This window comes from Rhipicephalus sanguineus, chromosome 11 (assembly GCF_013339695.2).
Source record: "Rhipicephalus sanguineus isolate Rsan-2018 chromosome 11, BIME_Rsan_1.4, whole genome shotgun sequence".
Taxonomy (NCBI): Eukaryota; Metazoa; Arthropoda; class Arachnida; order Ixodida; family Ixodidae; genus Rhipicephalus; species Rhipicephalus sanguineus.
Genome location: NC_051186.1, coordinates 78740668 through 78754998, shown reverse-complemented (window position 1 = coordinate 78754998; position 14331 = coordinate 78740668). Strand labels below are relative to the sequence as shown.

At 47.3% G+C, this 14331-nt stretch overlaps 1 protein-coding gene across 2 annotated transcripts in view; it reads right to left on the bottom strand.

The window, feature by feature from the left end:
• Positions 1-5249: 5249 nt before the first annotated feature.
• The window catches only part of LOC119373819 (probable 4-coumarate--CoA ligase 2), a 40108-nt gene continuing 31026 nt past the window's right edge, over positions 5250-14331 (bottom strand). For both annotated transcript variants that reach the window (XM_037643882.2, XM_037643883.2), the window contains 3 exons: positions 13389-13533; positions 8985-9242; positions 5250-5493 (listed from right to left, as the gene is read on the bottom strand). In XM_037643882.2, the coding sequence (XP_037499810.2) occupies positions 5366-5493; positions 8985-9242; positions 13389-13533 (531 nt within the window). In that variant the 3' untranslated portion in view covers positions 5250-5365. The remainder of the gene's footprint in view (positions 5494-8984; positions 9243-13388; positions 13534-14331) is intronic.

The following is a 14331-nucleotide window of genomic DNA, read 5'->3' as shown; positions in this document are numbered from 1 at the left end:
CACCGCCTTCAATGCAGCACATACGCGTTTAGAACGCGCTGTTTTCAGGCTGTGCCAAGGCAGCACAAACGGTACAAACGTGTTTCAAACGCACTGCATTGAGGCGGAGGCGTAGGGAGGAGAGAGAGCGAACGGCGAGAGAAGGAGCGGCGAACTGCACCTACCCCCTCCTACACTCTCTCCACACACGCGGGAGCTCCGCCGAGCTCCCGCGATGCGAGCGCCCTCACACGCCAGAGCACGCTCCTCCTCTCCACTCACTCTCCGCTACTCCGCCCGCACCACCTGCTCCGGTCGCTAGGGGCGAGGATAAGCGCGCGCGCCCGCAGCTGTTGCTATGGGAGAGGGAGTGAGAGCGGAGAGGCGCGCGGACAACGCCGGACGCCTGACATATCCCGACTAAGAAATGCATTCGCATTTAAAAAAAAATCACAACATATCCACGGAGTGAATGATGATGAGTGGGCGAAGCTGCGGAGGTTCATCGGTAAACCGTGAATCTTCCGTGAATTCTGCCCAGTACATCGTCACCGACGTGAGATCGGGCGCGTTTATACTAAAGGTTCGATGAGTTATGACGACTTGCACCTCACTTTAATTTTACATGTACGCTGTGAATTTTCATTGTTTAGAAAACCATTGCTTTAGAAAACATCTGGCGTCTTTCGTTAAGCAGCTGGCGTCTTTTCGTTTTGCTTTAGAAACATCTGGCGTTCTTTCGTTTTGCTTTTACAAAACATCTCCCGTCTTTCGTTGGTTTTATTTCATCAATCAACGGCGTTTTGAACAAAATTTTTATTGTTTAATCACGCACAGGAGAAATCTCACCAGGCACTACCTTGGAGGTAAAGAATGGCTGCTAATGGGAATGAGAGACAGAAGAAGTCGGCTTTTAGCTAACGCTGCGTATTTTTTATTGTTCAACAACGCACAGGAGAAATCTCCCACCAGCACCACCTTGGAGGTCAAAGCGTAAGACTGGTTACGCACTACGACTACGACTACGAGGGACGAACGGGTGCCGCCTTAAGGAGCTTCGCCCCTAAAATTCTGGAGTGAAAGCTCTCGCAACGCCTTGCCAGCAAAAGTGAAGCCAGCTTTTGCCCACCAAAGAGCTCGGAAACATGCTCTTTTCTGGTGGTGCCTACATGGAGATCAAATCGGCTTTTTCTGTTAGTGTGAGTACTACGTTAATTATAAAATTAAAGATCCTTGTTTCCGACAAAAGTAACCCGTCGAGAGGAGTATTGGCGATTGATCTCGAATAAAATTTGCCATGGCTTTGAGGCTTATTTCCGGAAACTAGTAACACAATGACACTCTTGGAGCAGTGTCTGACCCGTAAAACTTGCCATATTAAACTCGCCTGGCGTGCGTGGAAAACGCTCGCTTTCCTTCGCAAAATGCCGATGGTGTATCGTGCCCCTACTAAGATGGCGGGCGCAGCCGCCATCTTTTGGTGGGCACGGCTTCACGCTTGCGTAATAATCGCCACTCCATCAATTTTTTTTAACCTCCTTGGTCGCACCGCCTCTTCTGCTGTAAGCGCTTGCGCGCGTTTCTTGTATGTGTTTCTCCGCGTTCCGCGTCGTTGTAGCGGTGCCGTGCATTAATAGAAAGTTTTACTTGAGCGCCCGCTACAAATAGGTGGAGGCAGCCTGTCATTGGGAATGGCTGCTGCAGATGCCCAAATAAAACTGTCTAACGCATTTAACACAGAACGTGTATGCCGTTCGCTTCGACTAACTTCCAAGAAATATTGTACTCACCTGTTTGAGGAGGCCGAAACAACGTATACACGTAATTGTACCCGCGCTTGAGAATAATTTCATTCTAATTTTAAGCAACTCGCGAGCAGCGACTCCGTGAGATCGAAAAGTGGACAATACGCTGGGGATGATAATTTTGTTTGTATTATTTGGAAGTTAACACATTAGAAGAATGACAAATTAAAGCGCTTGTTTCCTCAGCCTTTACAACTGCACGATGTCCCGGCAGCGGACACATTATCTCTCCTTTGGAGTAAGGACTTACAACTGCGGTGTCTTTTAGTGAACTGGAATCGTTATAATTTATTATCATACTCTTATATTTTTCTTTATATTTCACTACAACTGCTTCGACTAAGGCACAGCTACCATATTTCAGACGCCAGTGATACACCAGCTCATGGCGTCTCACCATTCTTCAACGGCGGCGCCGAGCAGTGCTGTCAGGATTGGACGCTTGTCAAAAGAATTATAGTAACTGCAGGGTGGCAACAAAAAGAGCAACGCATAGTGAGTCCACTATAGGCGAACGCATCGGAGCGCTAGAAAAAAGTGAATCCGCGATCCTTGCGGCGAGGAGACGTGTTCGGTTTCAGCCGCTGCATTGCCAGGCTCCTCCGTTCGCACCACTAGGATATATGTTCTAGTTCACTATAGCTGTCAGGAACACTAGATAATCAGCACTCCTAGCGGCCACTGCTGGAAGCTCCCGCGTTTTTAACGGCACAGGGTCATTTTTTGGCGATAAAAAAAATGTGGAAGCGCAACGTCCGTAGAAAGGCACGTTCTAGGAGTTGTACCGCACTTCACAAATGCAGCACGGTTAACATCGGGGCTTCACATTTTAACATTGGGAACCTGTGGAAGCTACCGAAATGACGTCTTGTTTTTCAGGACAAAAACGGCCCGTCTGAAAAAAAAAACGGGACAGAAACCTACTAATCGTCCTGAGGTGTGAGCGTAAAAAGAGATAGCTTTCATTTGAGTCTGCCATAATGTATTGGCGTGAAGTAAAAGACGTTCCAATATGACGTTTTCTACAACGCAGTCGCGTCTTTTACCGTAGTATCTTGATAATACCCATCGTGTCGCACACCGGCAGGCGTGCGCCGTGACCGAGTCGGTTAAATCGCCGTGCCGGCAATTTGCGCGTGATGGCTGTGGCCGCGTTTGAATCGCGAAAGCGTGTTGTATTCTCTTTTTTTTTGCCTGTTGAAGCTTTTTAACAGCGTAGCTGTGTATGCCGGCCGTAAAAACTTTTGTGTCCGCAGAAAACCATAGGTGGTTTTGAGCCACAGGTATAAGGCAAGACCCAACTACCGAGTACAGCAGGTGCGAGCGTTAAACAAAAACTCTGCTCGGTGAAGTGGAGCGCGTGCAACACGTGAAAGAGAGAGATAGAAAGAAAAGAAAAAGAGAGAGAAAGAAAGAGAAAAGAGAGAGGGAGACAGAAACAAAGGGATAGAGCAAGAAAGAGAAAAAAAGAAAGAAATAAAAGGAATAAAGACGTACAGAGATAGAAAGCCCGAGAAAGACATAGAATGAGAGTGAAACAGAAAAAAAAAGTCACAGTTTCGCCGCAACGGCGAAGCAATGTATGCGATAGCAACAAATTGGAATGTAACGCGAAGAACGGAAAGCAGCTCGAAATTGCCAGCGCATCGTTCGAGCCCAAAGGACGCACGAAAAGAACGCACACAGGACGAGCGCGAACTATCCTGCGTCACAGCTCGACACTTGAAGCTCACTGCTAAAACATAAAGCAGGCCGCACGAAACCAACGAACAGGTACACACAGGACGAGCGCGAACTCTCACAGTTGTTACTTATTTCTGTTTGAACAGCGCGCTCCTTTCGCAAACGCGGCCGCTGCAGCGAGCGAAGTGACCTTCGTACGCTCTGTGACTTCAGCGCGGACATCGCGGGAAAAGCACAAGACACACAAACCTCCGCTCCAACCCCCCCCCCCCCCCCCCCCGGCCGCCCCCTTCTTTCCTCGAGATAAGTGCACGAAGGCGACCACGCCCTGTAGGGCGTAGAGCAACGGCGTTCGCAGGAGCGGGACGACGATCTTTAAAGCGCGCCACGCGCACACATCGCGCCATCTATGTGGTGAAAGCACGCTGAAGTAAATGGTGTATATAAATAGCGAGTTTTAGTATAGCGGATAACAGCAAACGCAAGGATTTAGCGTTAGCGTTAGCGTTGCGTGCTCCTAACTGCGCATGAGCAGAACGTAAACGTAGCCCGAGCTCTTACGTACGAACGCTATTTCTGGAATATAGCGTTCAACGCTAACGCACGCAAGAGATCCCGTACGTAGGGCAAGATGGCGGTGCCTGTTGAAGCGAGAGCCGTCCACTTCGAATCTTTGTAGCCGTCGTCCTGCATTATTAAACTTATTCATTCCTAATAATGTTCGTTTTTGATTTAGATTTGAGTAATGAGGCTCGCCAAACGTGACCGCCGATAAAATAGCTCAGTTTTTGAGATACAAAGTGGATTTGCGCTGCAGAAGGCTTAGCAAAGATGACGTTTGCAAGGTTCGCTCATGTTTTCTGTAGCAGCGCAGAGATGGCGACGCTGTCTTTAGTCGCCTCTTTCCAAGATACGGCCACAAGTCAAGTACATACATGTCAGGCGTCGTCTCCCTTCATGCCTTTCGCGGCAGTGCATGAATGTGACGCGTGATGCGTCCCAGCTTAACAAGGCCAGGTAATAGGGGTCTTGAAGAATTCTCGAACGCGGCATGTCGACAGAAACCAATGTGTCAGAACTCAACACTTCTGCAAACGCGACATGGAGACGCAACAGTGGTGACTTTGGATCAGCTCGACTTGGTGGCGCTTTTGTGGATTCTACAATGCATTTAGTGGTTTTATGTCTAAATGGCACTGCATGTGGTTGCGTTAGCGTTAACGGGAATGCCTTCCGCTGTACTAAAAGACCACCAGTTGACACGCAGAGCGTTCCGGTTTAGCGTTAGCGTTGAGACGCACGCTAACGCTAACGTAAGCGTTTCCCGCTATACTAAAACTCGCTAATAGCTCGCCGTTAGCAGGCTGAAAGACGGTACTCTTGGTGGCCTAACTGCTAAAGCCAGGCGCTGCAAAGCGAGAGATCGCCCGTTCAATTCCGCGCGCTGGAAAGTTTTCCTGAATTATTCTTTGTGGCTGATATATATATATATATATATATATATATATATATATATATATATATATATAATATATATATATATATATATATATATATATATATATATATATATATAATCAGCGGAGACTGTTCATATAATTGCTAGCGCAATAAAAAGAAACAGCCACGTAAAAGAGATAGAAAATGCAGAGAGCAAGCAAGAAAGAGAAATAAAGAGAATCAAAGATAGAGCGAGAAACAGAAACGAATACATAGAGAGAGATAGAGAGACAAAAATTAATAAAAAGCAACAGGTACAAAAAACATAATGACAGAAAGAAAGTCAAAGGAAGGCCACCCAGGTCCGCTCTTCATTCAGGCTTGGCACCAGTAGTTCGAAGCTACCATAGTTTTTAATTTCTTTTCTGATGTAACAGATGACGATATCAACTGGGTCTTTAGTATATCTTCGACTTGTCATACATATGCTTCAGTTGACGCTTGATGACTTTGCCGTTTGTGTTCCTTGGCAAACGGTCCACAAACACCACGCCTCCGTAGAGATGCTTGAACTTTTCAGTTTGGCCTGCGGAAGAGTGTGATGAATTACTGCTATGGTAAAGAAGTGCGCGATTGCAATGTCTCGACAATATCTTTAAACATTCGCAGAGTAAGGTAACAGGAAATATCAACTTCGGTTTCTTTGTCAATGTAGACAAATTAAAGGCGATATGCACGCAAAATATAGCGAACTCGCACGAGAGCCACGCTTGTTCCTGTCAGACATCGTGAAAGCTAGGCCGTTGTACGCCAGAGTACGAATGATTGACTCCAATATTTCATTGCCTTCCTTCCAAGTAGAGTTTCACCAATTATTGTCCGAGACATTCGCTTAATAATTTCGGTGCTGCAAGCATTTCTGTGAATCTCCTTGCTGTTACAAAATTTGTATGAACCTATTTCTCTACTCCGTTGCGACAAAGTATTTCTCAACATGTCGAAAAGTATAAGGGGTGTTCTTTTTTAGACAGTAGAAATTATTTAATAAAAATTCTATAGCACTCGTGCTCCTGTCATTTTCGCACACATACTCAATGTCGAGGTGGAACTACATTGCCTCAACTAAACTGACATTGATGAGACCAGTTAACAAAAACTCGTTAATTACCTTTTTAAATTATTGATTAAATGGCAGTTGTTTATATTATAAAGTTGTAGTGCGTGTAGATTTATGGCATAGCCTTTTTTTTTAGAAATAACGAAAGTTGCACGCAATTGGAGATATTCACCATCGAACTTTAAGGGCGAAATCGAAACTGATAGCTCCCTGCGAACAGAAAACACGGCCTCTGTGTTACGTCAGACCGGAAGTCCGTGACGAGGAAGTGACGAAATTTTACCGCAAGTGCGTCCTGGCCGAATCTCTTCATGAAAAGCGGCCAGGCATCTCACCTGCGCAGCGCCACCCCTTACATTCGCGTATGGTGTTTGGTGCTAATAGGTTTATTTCCATCTGTGCCCGAGAAAACCGCAACATCAACCTGTTTTTGTTTTCTGTGAAGCTTAAAACTCAGGGGCAACCACCGCGGCGCTTCTTGTTGCAGACAGTCGAAATTGTTTTTCGCTCCCGTTAATAGATTAAGATAGGAACAGATAAGCACCGCACGTCGCACCCAAAGAATAAGCTGACTACTTCTGCATTTCAAAATGCTTCCCGATTTTACTGACCACATTCTGCTTCGGCGCGCCTTGATTCAAATGTCGGCAATTCCTTGTCACGCGTAGTTCCGGTCAGTTTACTAAAACGCTGTTTTCGGATTTGTCGGCATTGCGTCTCCTTTCTAGCATTCGTCAGCATCTTGAGCGGCCCCTTTAGGAGCGCATGGCGAAAAGCATGTTATTGCGTCTTCTTTCTAGCGTCCGTCAGTATATTGAGCCGGCCCATAAAGACCGCTAGGCGAAACGCGTGAAAAGACATGGAATGTTTGCGAAGCCTGAATCATTCATATGTGCGCTCCATATCGGCTTTACGTGTTGTTCTGCATAGGAAAGAATTGCGCCACCACTACGCCACTGTATAACGCAGAGCAGTAGCCGAGAAAGGCGCGCCACCACAACGACCAAATACGAGACGGAAACAGCTCTTGTTTTAAAGACGATAGTCTTTCTTGGGATGCTTAAACGGAGAAATTTTGGTCTGTCTGTCTTTCTGTTTGTCGGCACGTCACTCGATTCAACCATACGGCCAAAGTTGAACCACTTGCCCAAGGGCCAGCCACCTTGAACGGCTGACTAGGTTCATACTTGTGTACATTGTCAATCAAAAAGCAAACATTACGCATACCTGAGGCGCAACATCACTAGGTAAGTATTAGTTGGTGTGTTCCTTTAATAGAAAATGCATACATACGTAATGCTAAAGACCCTAGTTTCTTAAGCTGCGCTGAAAATGCGACTGCGCTGAAACTTGCCTTCCTCCGTGCCCTCTGCACGAGCTCATTATTGTGTTTCGGTTTCGGTTCTGTATTGCACTGTACGAATGTCATGGGGCGCCGCTCTGGCATTCCTGTTTTACCCAGGCGACGTGTAAATAAAAGAGTGCGTGGAGAGTACTCGTTGAGTGCGGACGTTTCGTCTGCTTCAGCGCTTCGCGCCAAACCGCGTGTTTGGGCTGGCTGGCGTCCCCGCCGGTCGCGTTGGTCACCGCCGGTCTTCGCCTGCTGCTGCGCCGGGACTACCAGCCCGCAACACAACACTCATGTTTCTCGACGTATTGCCAGATGGCGTCCATATCTCACAGCGCCTCTTCTATCGTCTTTAGACGACATTTGCAGCGAAGCACGCAGATACGCGGCCAATTTTGTTGGTCTACGAACGCAGCGATCTGCCGGAATCTGGTATGTAACAGCTCTGCTACAAAAGGCCACTTCTCAGAAAGGTTGTCAAACGAATTCATAACGTTAACCTTCTTGACTGTTGCTCAAAAAATATTCTTCCTTTCATTTAAAGGAAATGGCACAATGCAGAAAATTGGGGCAGCTAGGCACTAGTGCTGCGAACTAGTGCCTAGCGAACCTTGTGGAGTTTCCGTTCTTATTTATCTCCCCCACACGCTCACTTCTCTTTTCCACCCCCTTGCTACACTCTAGTATACGTGGATATGCTATGCTTTACCCATTTCCCTACTGCTTTTTCTTCTCATCACCATTACTTCGCTTCCGCGCCCTCTTGCTGTACCACGGCCGCTGGATGAAAAAGCGCCGTGGCTGTGCTATACTGTATAATACATGGCTATGCCATGCTTTCTTTCTCTTTCTTCCTGCTTCCAAGTACCTTTATGAATCAGTACGAACTCGCCCAACTTTCTGTTCTTCTATACCTAATGTCTCTTTCTATCTGTTCCTTTTTCTTTCTTTTCCTTTTTCTTTCTCTTTCTTTTCATCGTTTTTTCGTTCTCTCGCACATAACAAAGCAATCCCATAAAAGCTTGCCCTGCTAGCGAGCCTGGATAGTACGATAGTTACGACGCTCGGCTTCCGACCGTGGGTACTCGGGTTCGAGCCCCTCTCGCCAAGAAACCTTATTTTGTTTTATTTATTTATCCTCCTCCTCTTCACTTCTGTTCTCCTCCTCCTTTCCTTCCTCCTATCCACTTCGCCGAGCAGAGTTTTCGATTAACGCTCGCCTCTCTTCTCCTTCCCGGCTGCTTGCCTCAGACAGACGCGTTGCCAGCTGTCGAACGCGTTGCTACGCGACGCATGGTGATGTCATCGCTCGGCGAGGCTTTTATCGGGCGCATGGCACGAGAGAGAGATAGTAAAACGTCTTTATTGATATTTGCATGGCAAAGAAGCGCGTGAGAGGAACCCGTTCTCGCGGGAGTTGATGCACAGACGACGCCGTGGGCGGAGCTGGGCGTGGCTCGGCGCGGCGCTGCAAACGCATGCTCAGCGGCGCCAGGTGGTTTCTAGGCAACGCGTTGTGACGTCATAGCTAGGTGCAGTTTCTGCGAAAAGTGGATGGGGGCTTGCCAAGCTTAAAGAGCTCCGCTGTTCAAACGTCATTGATGTGGCTTACTTGCGACGTGCTCCTTGAGTTCAGCTGCCAGCTCGGGTGACGCAGATGACGGATCTCGCAGAACAACGAACGCAGCCGGGGAATCACCGTACTTGGTCTTCGGAATTCCCACCACGGAGGCGTCGGCCACAGTGGGGTGGGCCTGTAGCAGGCTTTCCAGCTCCATGGACGACACCGCCTGGTATTGGCACTTAATGACGTCCTTCAGCCTGTCCACGAAGTAGACGCGGCCGTCTTCGTCGTAGTACATGATGTCTCCTGCGGTCAAGATTTGAACGGTAGAATAGCGTATTTCTTTCTTATTTGAGCAATTACGAATCTCCTTGAAAGTACACAGCATATCTGTAAAAGGCAATTCGCCTCGTTCTTTGAAAGGGCATCATTGACTTCCTACGTGGCACAGCAGTTGCACAGTCCTGGAACGACAATTTGCTATATATGAAGAAACAAAACAATAAGTCATACAGTCAAAACTCGATATAATGAATTGGACTTATGTAGTTGTCGGTTGCAACGAACAAAGTGAAGAGTAACCCTGCCAGCAACGGAGCGTTACGAATATACATTTATAAATAATTTTTGAATATAATGAAGGTATCTTTGCGTCAGATGCGTGTATGTTATCAGCTAGTTTGACGGTACTTTGTAAGCATGTTAGTATTTATGTTCAGCCGGTTGCCTAGCAAAACAAACAGAGGCTCTATGGTCCCTGTTCTTATAAAGCGAAGTTCTATTGGCCTCTTGTTCCTAGTTTGTGATGGTGGTCTGATGGTATCGTAAAGTATTTCGCCCACAAAAAGTATGCCACTGTATGTATGCACAAATAGTAGAAAACTCGAGGCGTTTGTTCCCTAGTCCCTGCTATAGGCATGCTATCTGTTTGTCTCCGCAACACTGACCGAAACCAGAGGATTCTTTGTGCCATAGAGCGTGCGCTCAAACAGATAGACAGAACGATCGACATGGAAAGCTCTGCAGCAGAAAATCAAGAATAATATAATAATAATATCTATTGTTTAACGTCCCAAACCACGATATGATTATGAGGGACGCCATAGTGGAGGGCTCCGGAAATTTAGACCACCTGGGGTTCTTTAATGTGCACCTAAATCTAAGTACACGGGCCCCAAACATTTTCGCCTCCATCGAAAATGCAGCCGCCGCGGCCGGGATTCGATCCCGCGATCTTCGGGTCAGCAGTTGAGCGCCATAACCAAAATCAAGGAGGTTGACTGCAGAGCGGAGAGCATGGAGTCCGCACCTGAAGCAGTAAACTACTGAAAATGAGTCAGAGTTGCCGAGGCCGGGCCGCGCATCGAGGGAATAGCCACCTACTGCAAAAATGAGTTGCAAACACAACACTGAAACACTCATATTTGGACTAATAAAGAATGCTGCTAGGTGTTAGTAAAGGTAAGGTAGACTCGGGGAAGCTCGTCAAAATTGCAGTTTTTGCGTGCCAACACTCCTGGCCTTTCGTCGAAACTACTGACTCGATATCACGGACCCAACCGCACTATCGGTCCTATGTCTCCAGCCGATTATGAGGTTGAGCATTTGACACCGTCCCAAGAATTGCATCGTCGTGGTAGGGAAATCATCCATGTGAGTCGCCTCAAGCCCTATATTATGACCCCGCTATACTGACAACACCATAAGTCGCCAGGATTGCTACGTTATTCGGGGCCCAATGTAATGAACAATACAAGACGACAAAGAAGCCAAGCAAGCAAGCCACAGTGTAGTGGTAACCACGCGACCCGAGCTTGCGCGCGCCTGGATTTCGGCTGCTTGAGGCCCGCCGTTCTGTGACATTCGCCCTTCACTTCTTTGGTCATTCCATAACGTTTATACGTGAATAAATCACGTGGCATTTGGTGGAGGCGCGGGGTATCCATCCCCGTGCCTCAAGAACTGTCCGTGGTCACGCCACGCATTTCACTATTCGAGACGATCTCCTCTCTCGGCGGATTTACGCGTCTGATGGTCGGAGGTGGCTGCTAGTGATCCCCCGCCACATGCGCACGGAAATCTATGTTTCTTTTCACAACAACCCGCAAGCGCTCACGCGGGCGCACTCAAGACTTACAAACCAGAACCTGCTTCAGCGATACTACTGGCACGGCATGTATACATTTGTGTGCAAGTACGAAGCAAGCAAGTCACAGTATTAGTGGTAGGCACGCGACCAGAGCTTGTGATTGGATTTTGGCTGTTTGGCGTTCGCCGTTCCGTGACATTGGCACTTCACGTCCCTGGTCGTTCCTTGACGTTTCTGCGTGAATAAATCACGTGACATTGGCAATAAATATTGACCTTGCAAATCAGAAAAAGAGTGGACAAAAAAGTGAAATGTACGAAATGCGACGGCAGCGTCATAGTCGTAAGAAGTTTCTATCAGGTTAAGATTGTATGAGCCAGCGACAGAATTAGCGAATAGATCAGGAATGAGCTGGTACCGAAGAATACCGACAATGGTGGAATGATACACGGTTTACTAAGCATTGGTAAACTTCTCATAGGCCCACGAGCGTGTTTTTAGTATTCTAGCTACTAAACAAGTGTCAATGGAACTGTCAATCCATTCAAGAAAATGCTGTATTTATATCAAGCTAGCGAACAGGCATGCTCCTAGAAAGGTCGTTCTGCATGGACCACGTCCATCACGTGAAACAGCTAATTCCCAAATCTGCTCAATACGCCCAACTTAATATTGTGTTCCTAATGGCAGACGTACCTATTTTTTCTGTTTCGCCATGGCCAGGTTTTAGCGGCTAACGCTGTCGCAGAAATGATCAATTACCGCTCGCCTTCATGTGTGTAGAACAACGCGTAGGAACCTCTTGCAACGTTTGAGCAATTCTAGTGGTGGCGTTTGCTGGCCAGCTCCGCTGTTTGCTCAGATTGCACAGGCGTGCAACTGCGATACATTTTTTTATTGCGATAGCAATTAAATGGACAATCTGGACAGGTTATTGCCGTCGGCGTCACTGATGCCGTCATGTTCCGTATACAGTCTAAATCGATGACATCTCCCTGCGCATCGCATGTTCTACCCGCGGGTAAAACCGCGCGAGTGGGGGCGACGAACGTGGCTGAAGCAGAGATCAAACGAGCCAGCCCAACTCCGTCGCTCGGAGGGCGCATGCAGTAAGATTCCCAGCGTGTTAGACTTGACTTCGAACGCTGCTCGAACAGAGAGGAAACAACCCGCTCGTCTTCAACGAGCATGAAGGGACCCCAAGGGCGCCAAGGGAGGGGGTTGCTCAAGCAGCAAATGTGAGCTTTGATTCTAAGGGCGCGGTCGCGATCGCTGGCGCGCGCTTTATCTCGTCAGGCATCAGTGGACGGCTTCTGTACCCTTCTACGTGCTGCGCTCTCAACGCGAAGAGACTGTGCGAAAAGCGCATCTCTTCCTGGCGCGGCCGTATTATGTTACACCAGCGTTTTGTAGAGTAACGTGAGAGCGGATGCAAAAGAGTTATCTGCCAGCCTTACTTCTTCTAACATTACAATTTCTTGCGATGGCATTCATTGCTTCGCCCATGTGGTGAAACTGATCTTTTTGCCACATGAATCGCCATGTGTGTTGTAGAAAACCGCACGACCAGAAAACGAAAGAGAATCTCTCTCTCTCTCTCGTGTGTGTGTGTGTGTGTGTGTGTGTGTGTGTGTGTGTGTGTGTGTGTGTGTGTGTGTGTGTGTGTGTGTGTGTGTGTGTGTGTGTGTGTGTGTGTGTGTGTGTGTGTGTGTGTGTGTGTGTGTGTGTGTGTGTGTGTGTGTGTGTGTGTGTGTGTGTGTGTGTGTGTGTTAGAAGTCAAGCCATGTCGAAGGGAGGAGCCCGCCCAAAACTATTGTCCAACAAATATATATTTCAATGTTCTGGACAACGCCTCCATTGTGCGATAACCTGTTATCCATAATACCTAAACACGGAGGATATTTTACTTGCAGCAGTTCAAATGAAAACATGTGAACTGCTGCGTGGCACAACAGCAAGGAAAGTTGTCCGCTGTGACTTATTATCGGCTTTTATTTTACTCTTTACTCTTACTTTATGGCGCGTTTGTAATTTTGCCATGTTTGCCCTTATTTGGCCTGGAAGCTTCCTGAACTGGAGGCTATTTTCTGGAAATTCGCCGGGCCTCCGCATTCCCGGAGTCCAAACACGGTCGTAAAAAGCATATGTAAAGCTGCGTAAATTTTAGGTTTGCGGGGCTCCTATAACTGATATGTAGTGGTCTGTACATCGTTACAAATTTTAAAATGCATTGTAGTACTTCTTTTGTCTTGTCAGAAAAGGGATTAATAACAATGAAATGTTTATTTTGTATGGACTAGAACGTTTACTTCGGTTTTGAGCCTGGAGGCCTTTATCCAGCCAAACACTGTGGATGGTCATACCTGATCTGCACCAACCACCATCGTCCATAAACTCTTCCACCAGCTCTGGATTTTTGTAGTACCCTTTCATGACGCTTGGAGTACGAAAGTAGAGCTCGCCGTATTGCCTGGGTCCCACCTTCTCACCTGTATTCATGTCGATGAACTGCACACGGAAGAGAATCCACACCGGATGCACACGGGCACGATCTGCTGTTTCATTTGGAATTATTCGTTATTTCACGGTACTCTCAATGTCAGCTAGAAATTTTCAACAACGTCAAGCGGTTTCTTTGTACCAGGCTGTACATCAAATACAACATTGGCTGTAATTACTCTCGTATGGGCCTGATACTCCTAGAGTAAGCTCTCTTGTGTGAAATCCGTTACAAAACCTCGATTGCAGCAGAAAGTTTAATCACATATAGAATGCGCGAAAAAGACAATAAGACGAAGTACTCGACGCGCTGCTTACTAGAAAGTGTAGAAACGAAAAGGTATCTAGTCAATTGTTTATTGTTGAGAGTTTCATTTTTGTAGATGTCAACGCGGCCGCAAATGTCAAGAAATGATCAAACAGCATCAGTTTAACGTCGGTGGATGAATTTATTGTACCGAATGACTCCTGTGAGTTGGAAAAATGCTTCTCTGAACCATGTAAGAACGACGTTGCAGAGATCGGGAATATATTTTGTGGGTATCGCTCTGGCTTCACCGAAGACGATGCGTAGCTCGGGCTCACGCGCTGACAGCGGAACGGCGGCCAGCAGTCGAGCCCGGGACTCCATTTTCTTGCTTTGCCTCTGTGTACCGTACTTTCTGAGGGCTTCAGCTGACCCTTGGCCCTGAGCCTACATTTGGCGCCCAACGGGAAGCACCCCGCCACGAGATGCTCTGCCCGATGATCGCACGACGGATCCCACCGGCTCCTGGCTTCGGCCCCCTGGACAGCGATATCGCGTTC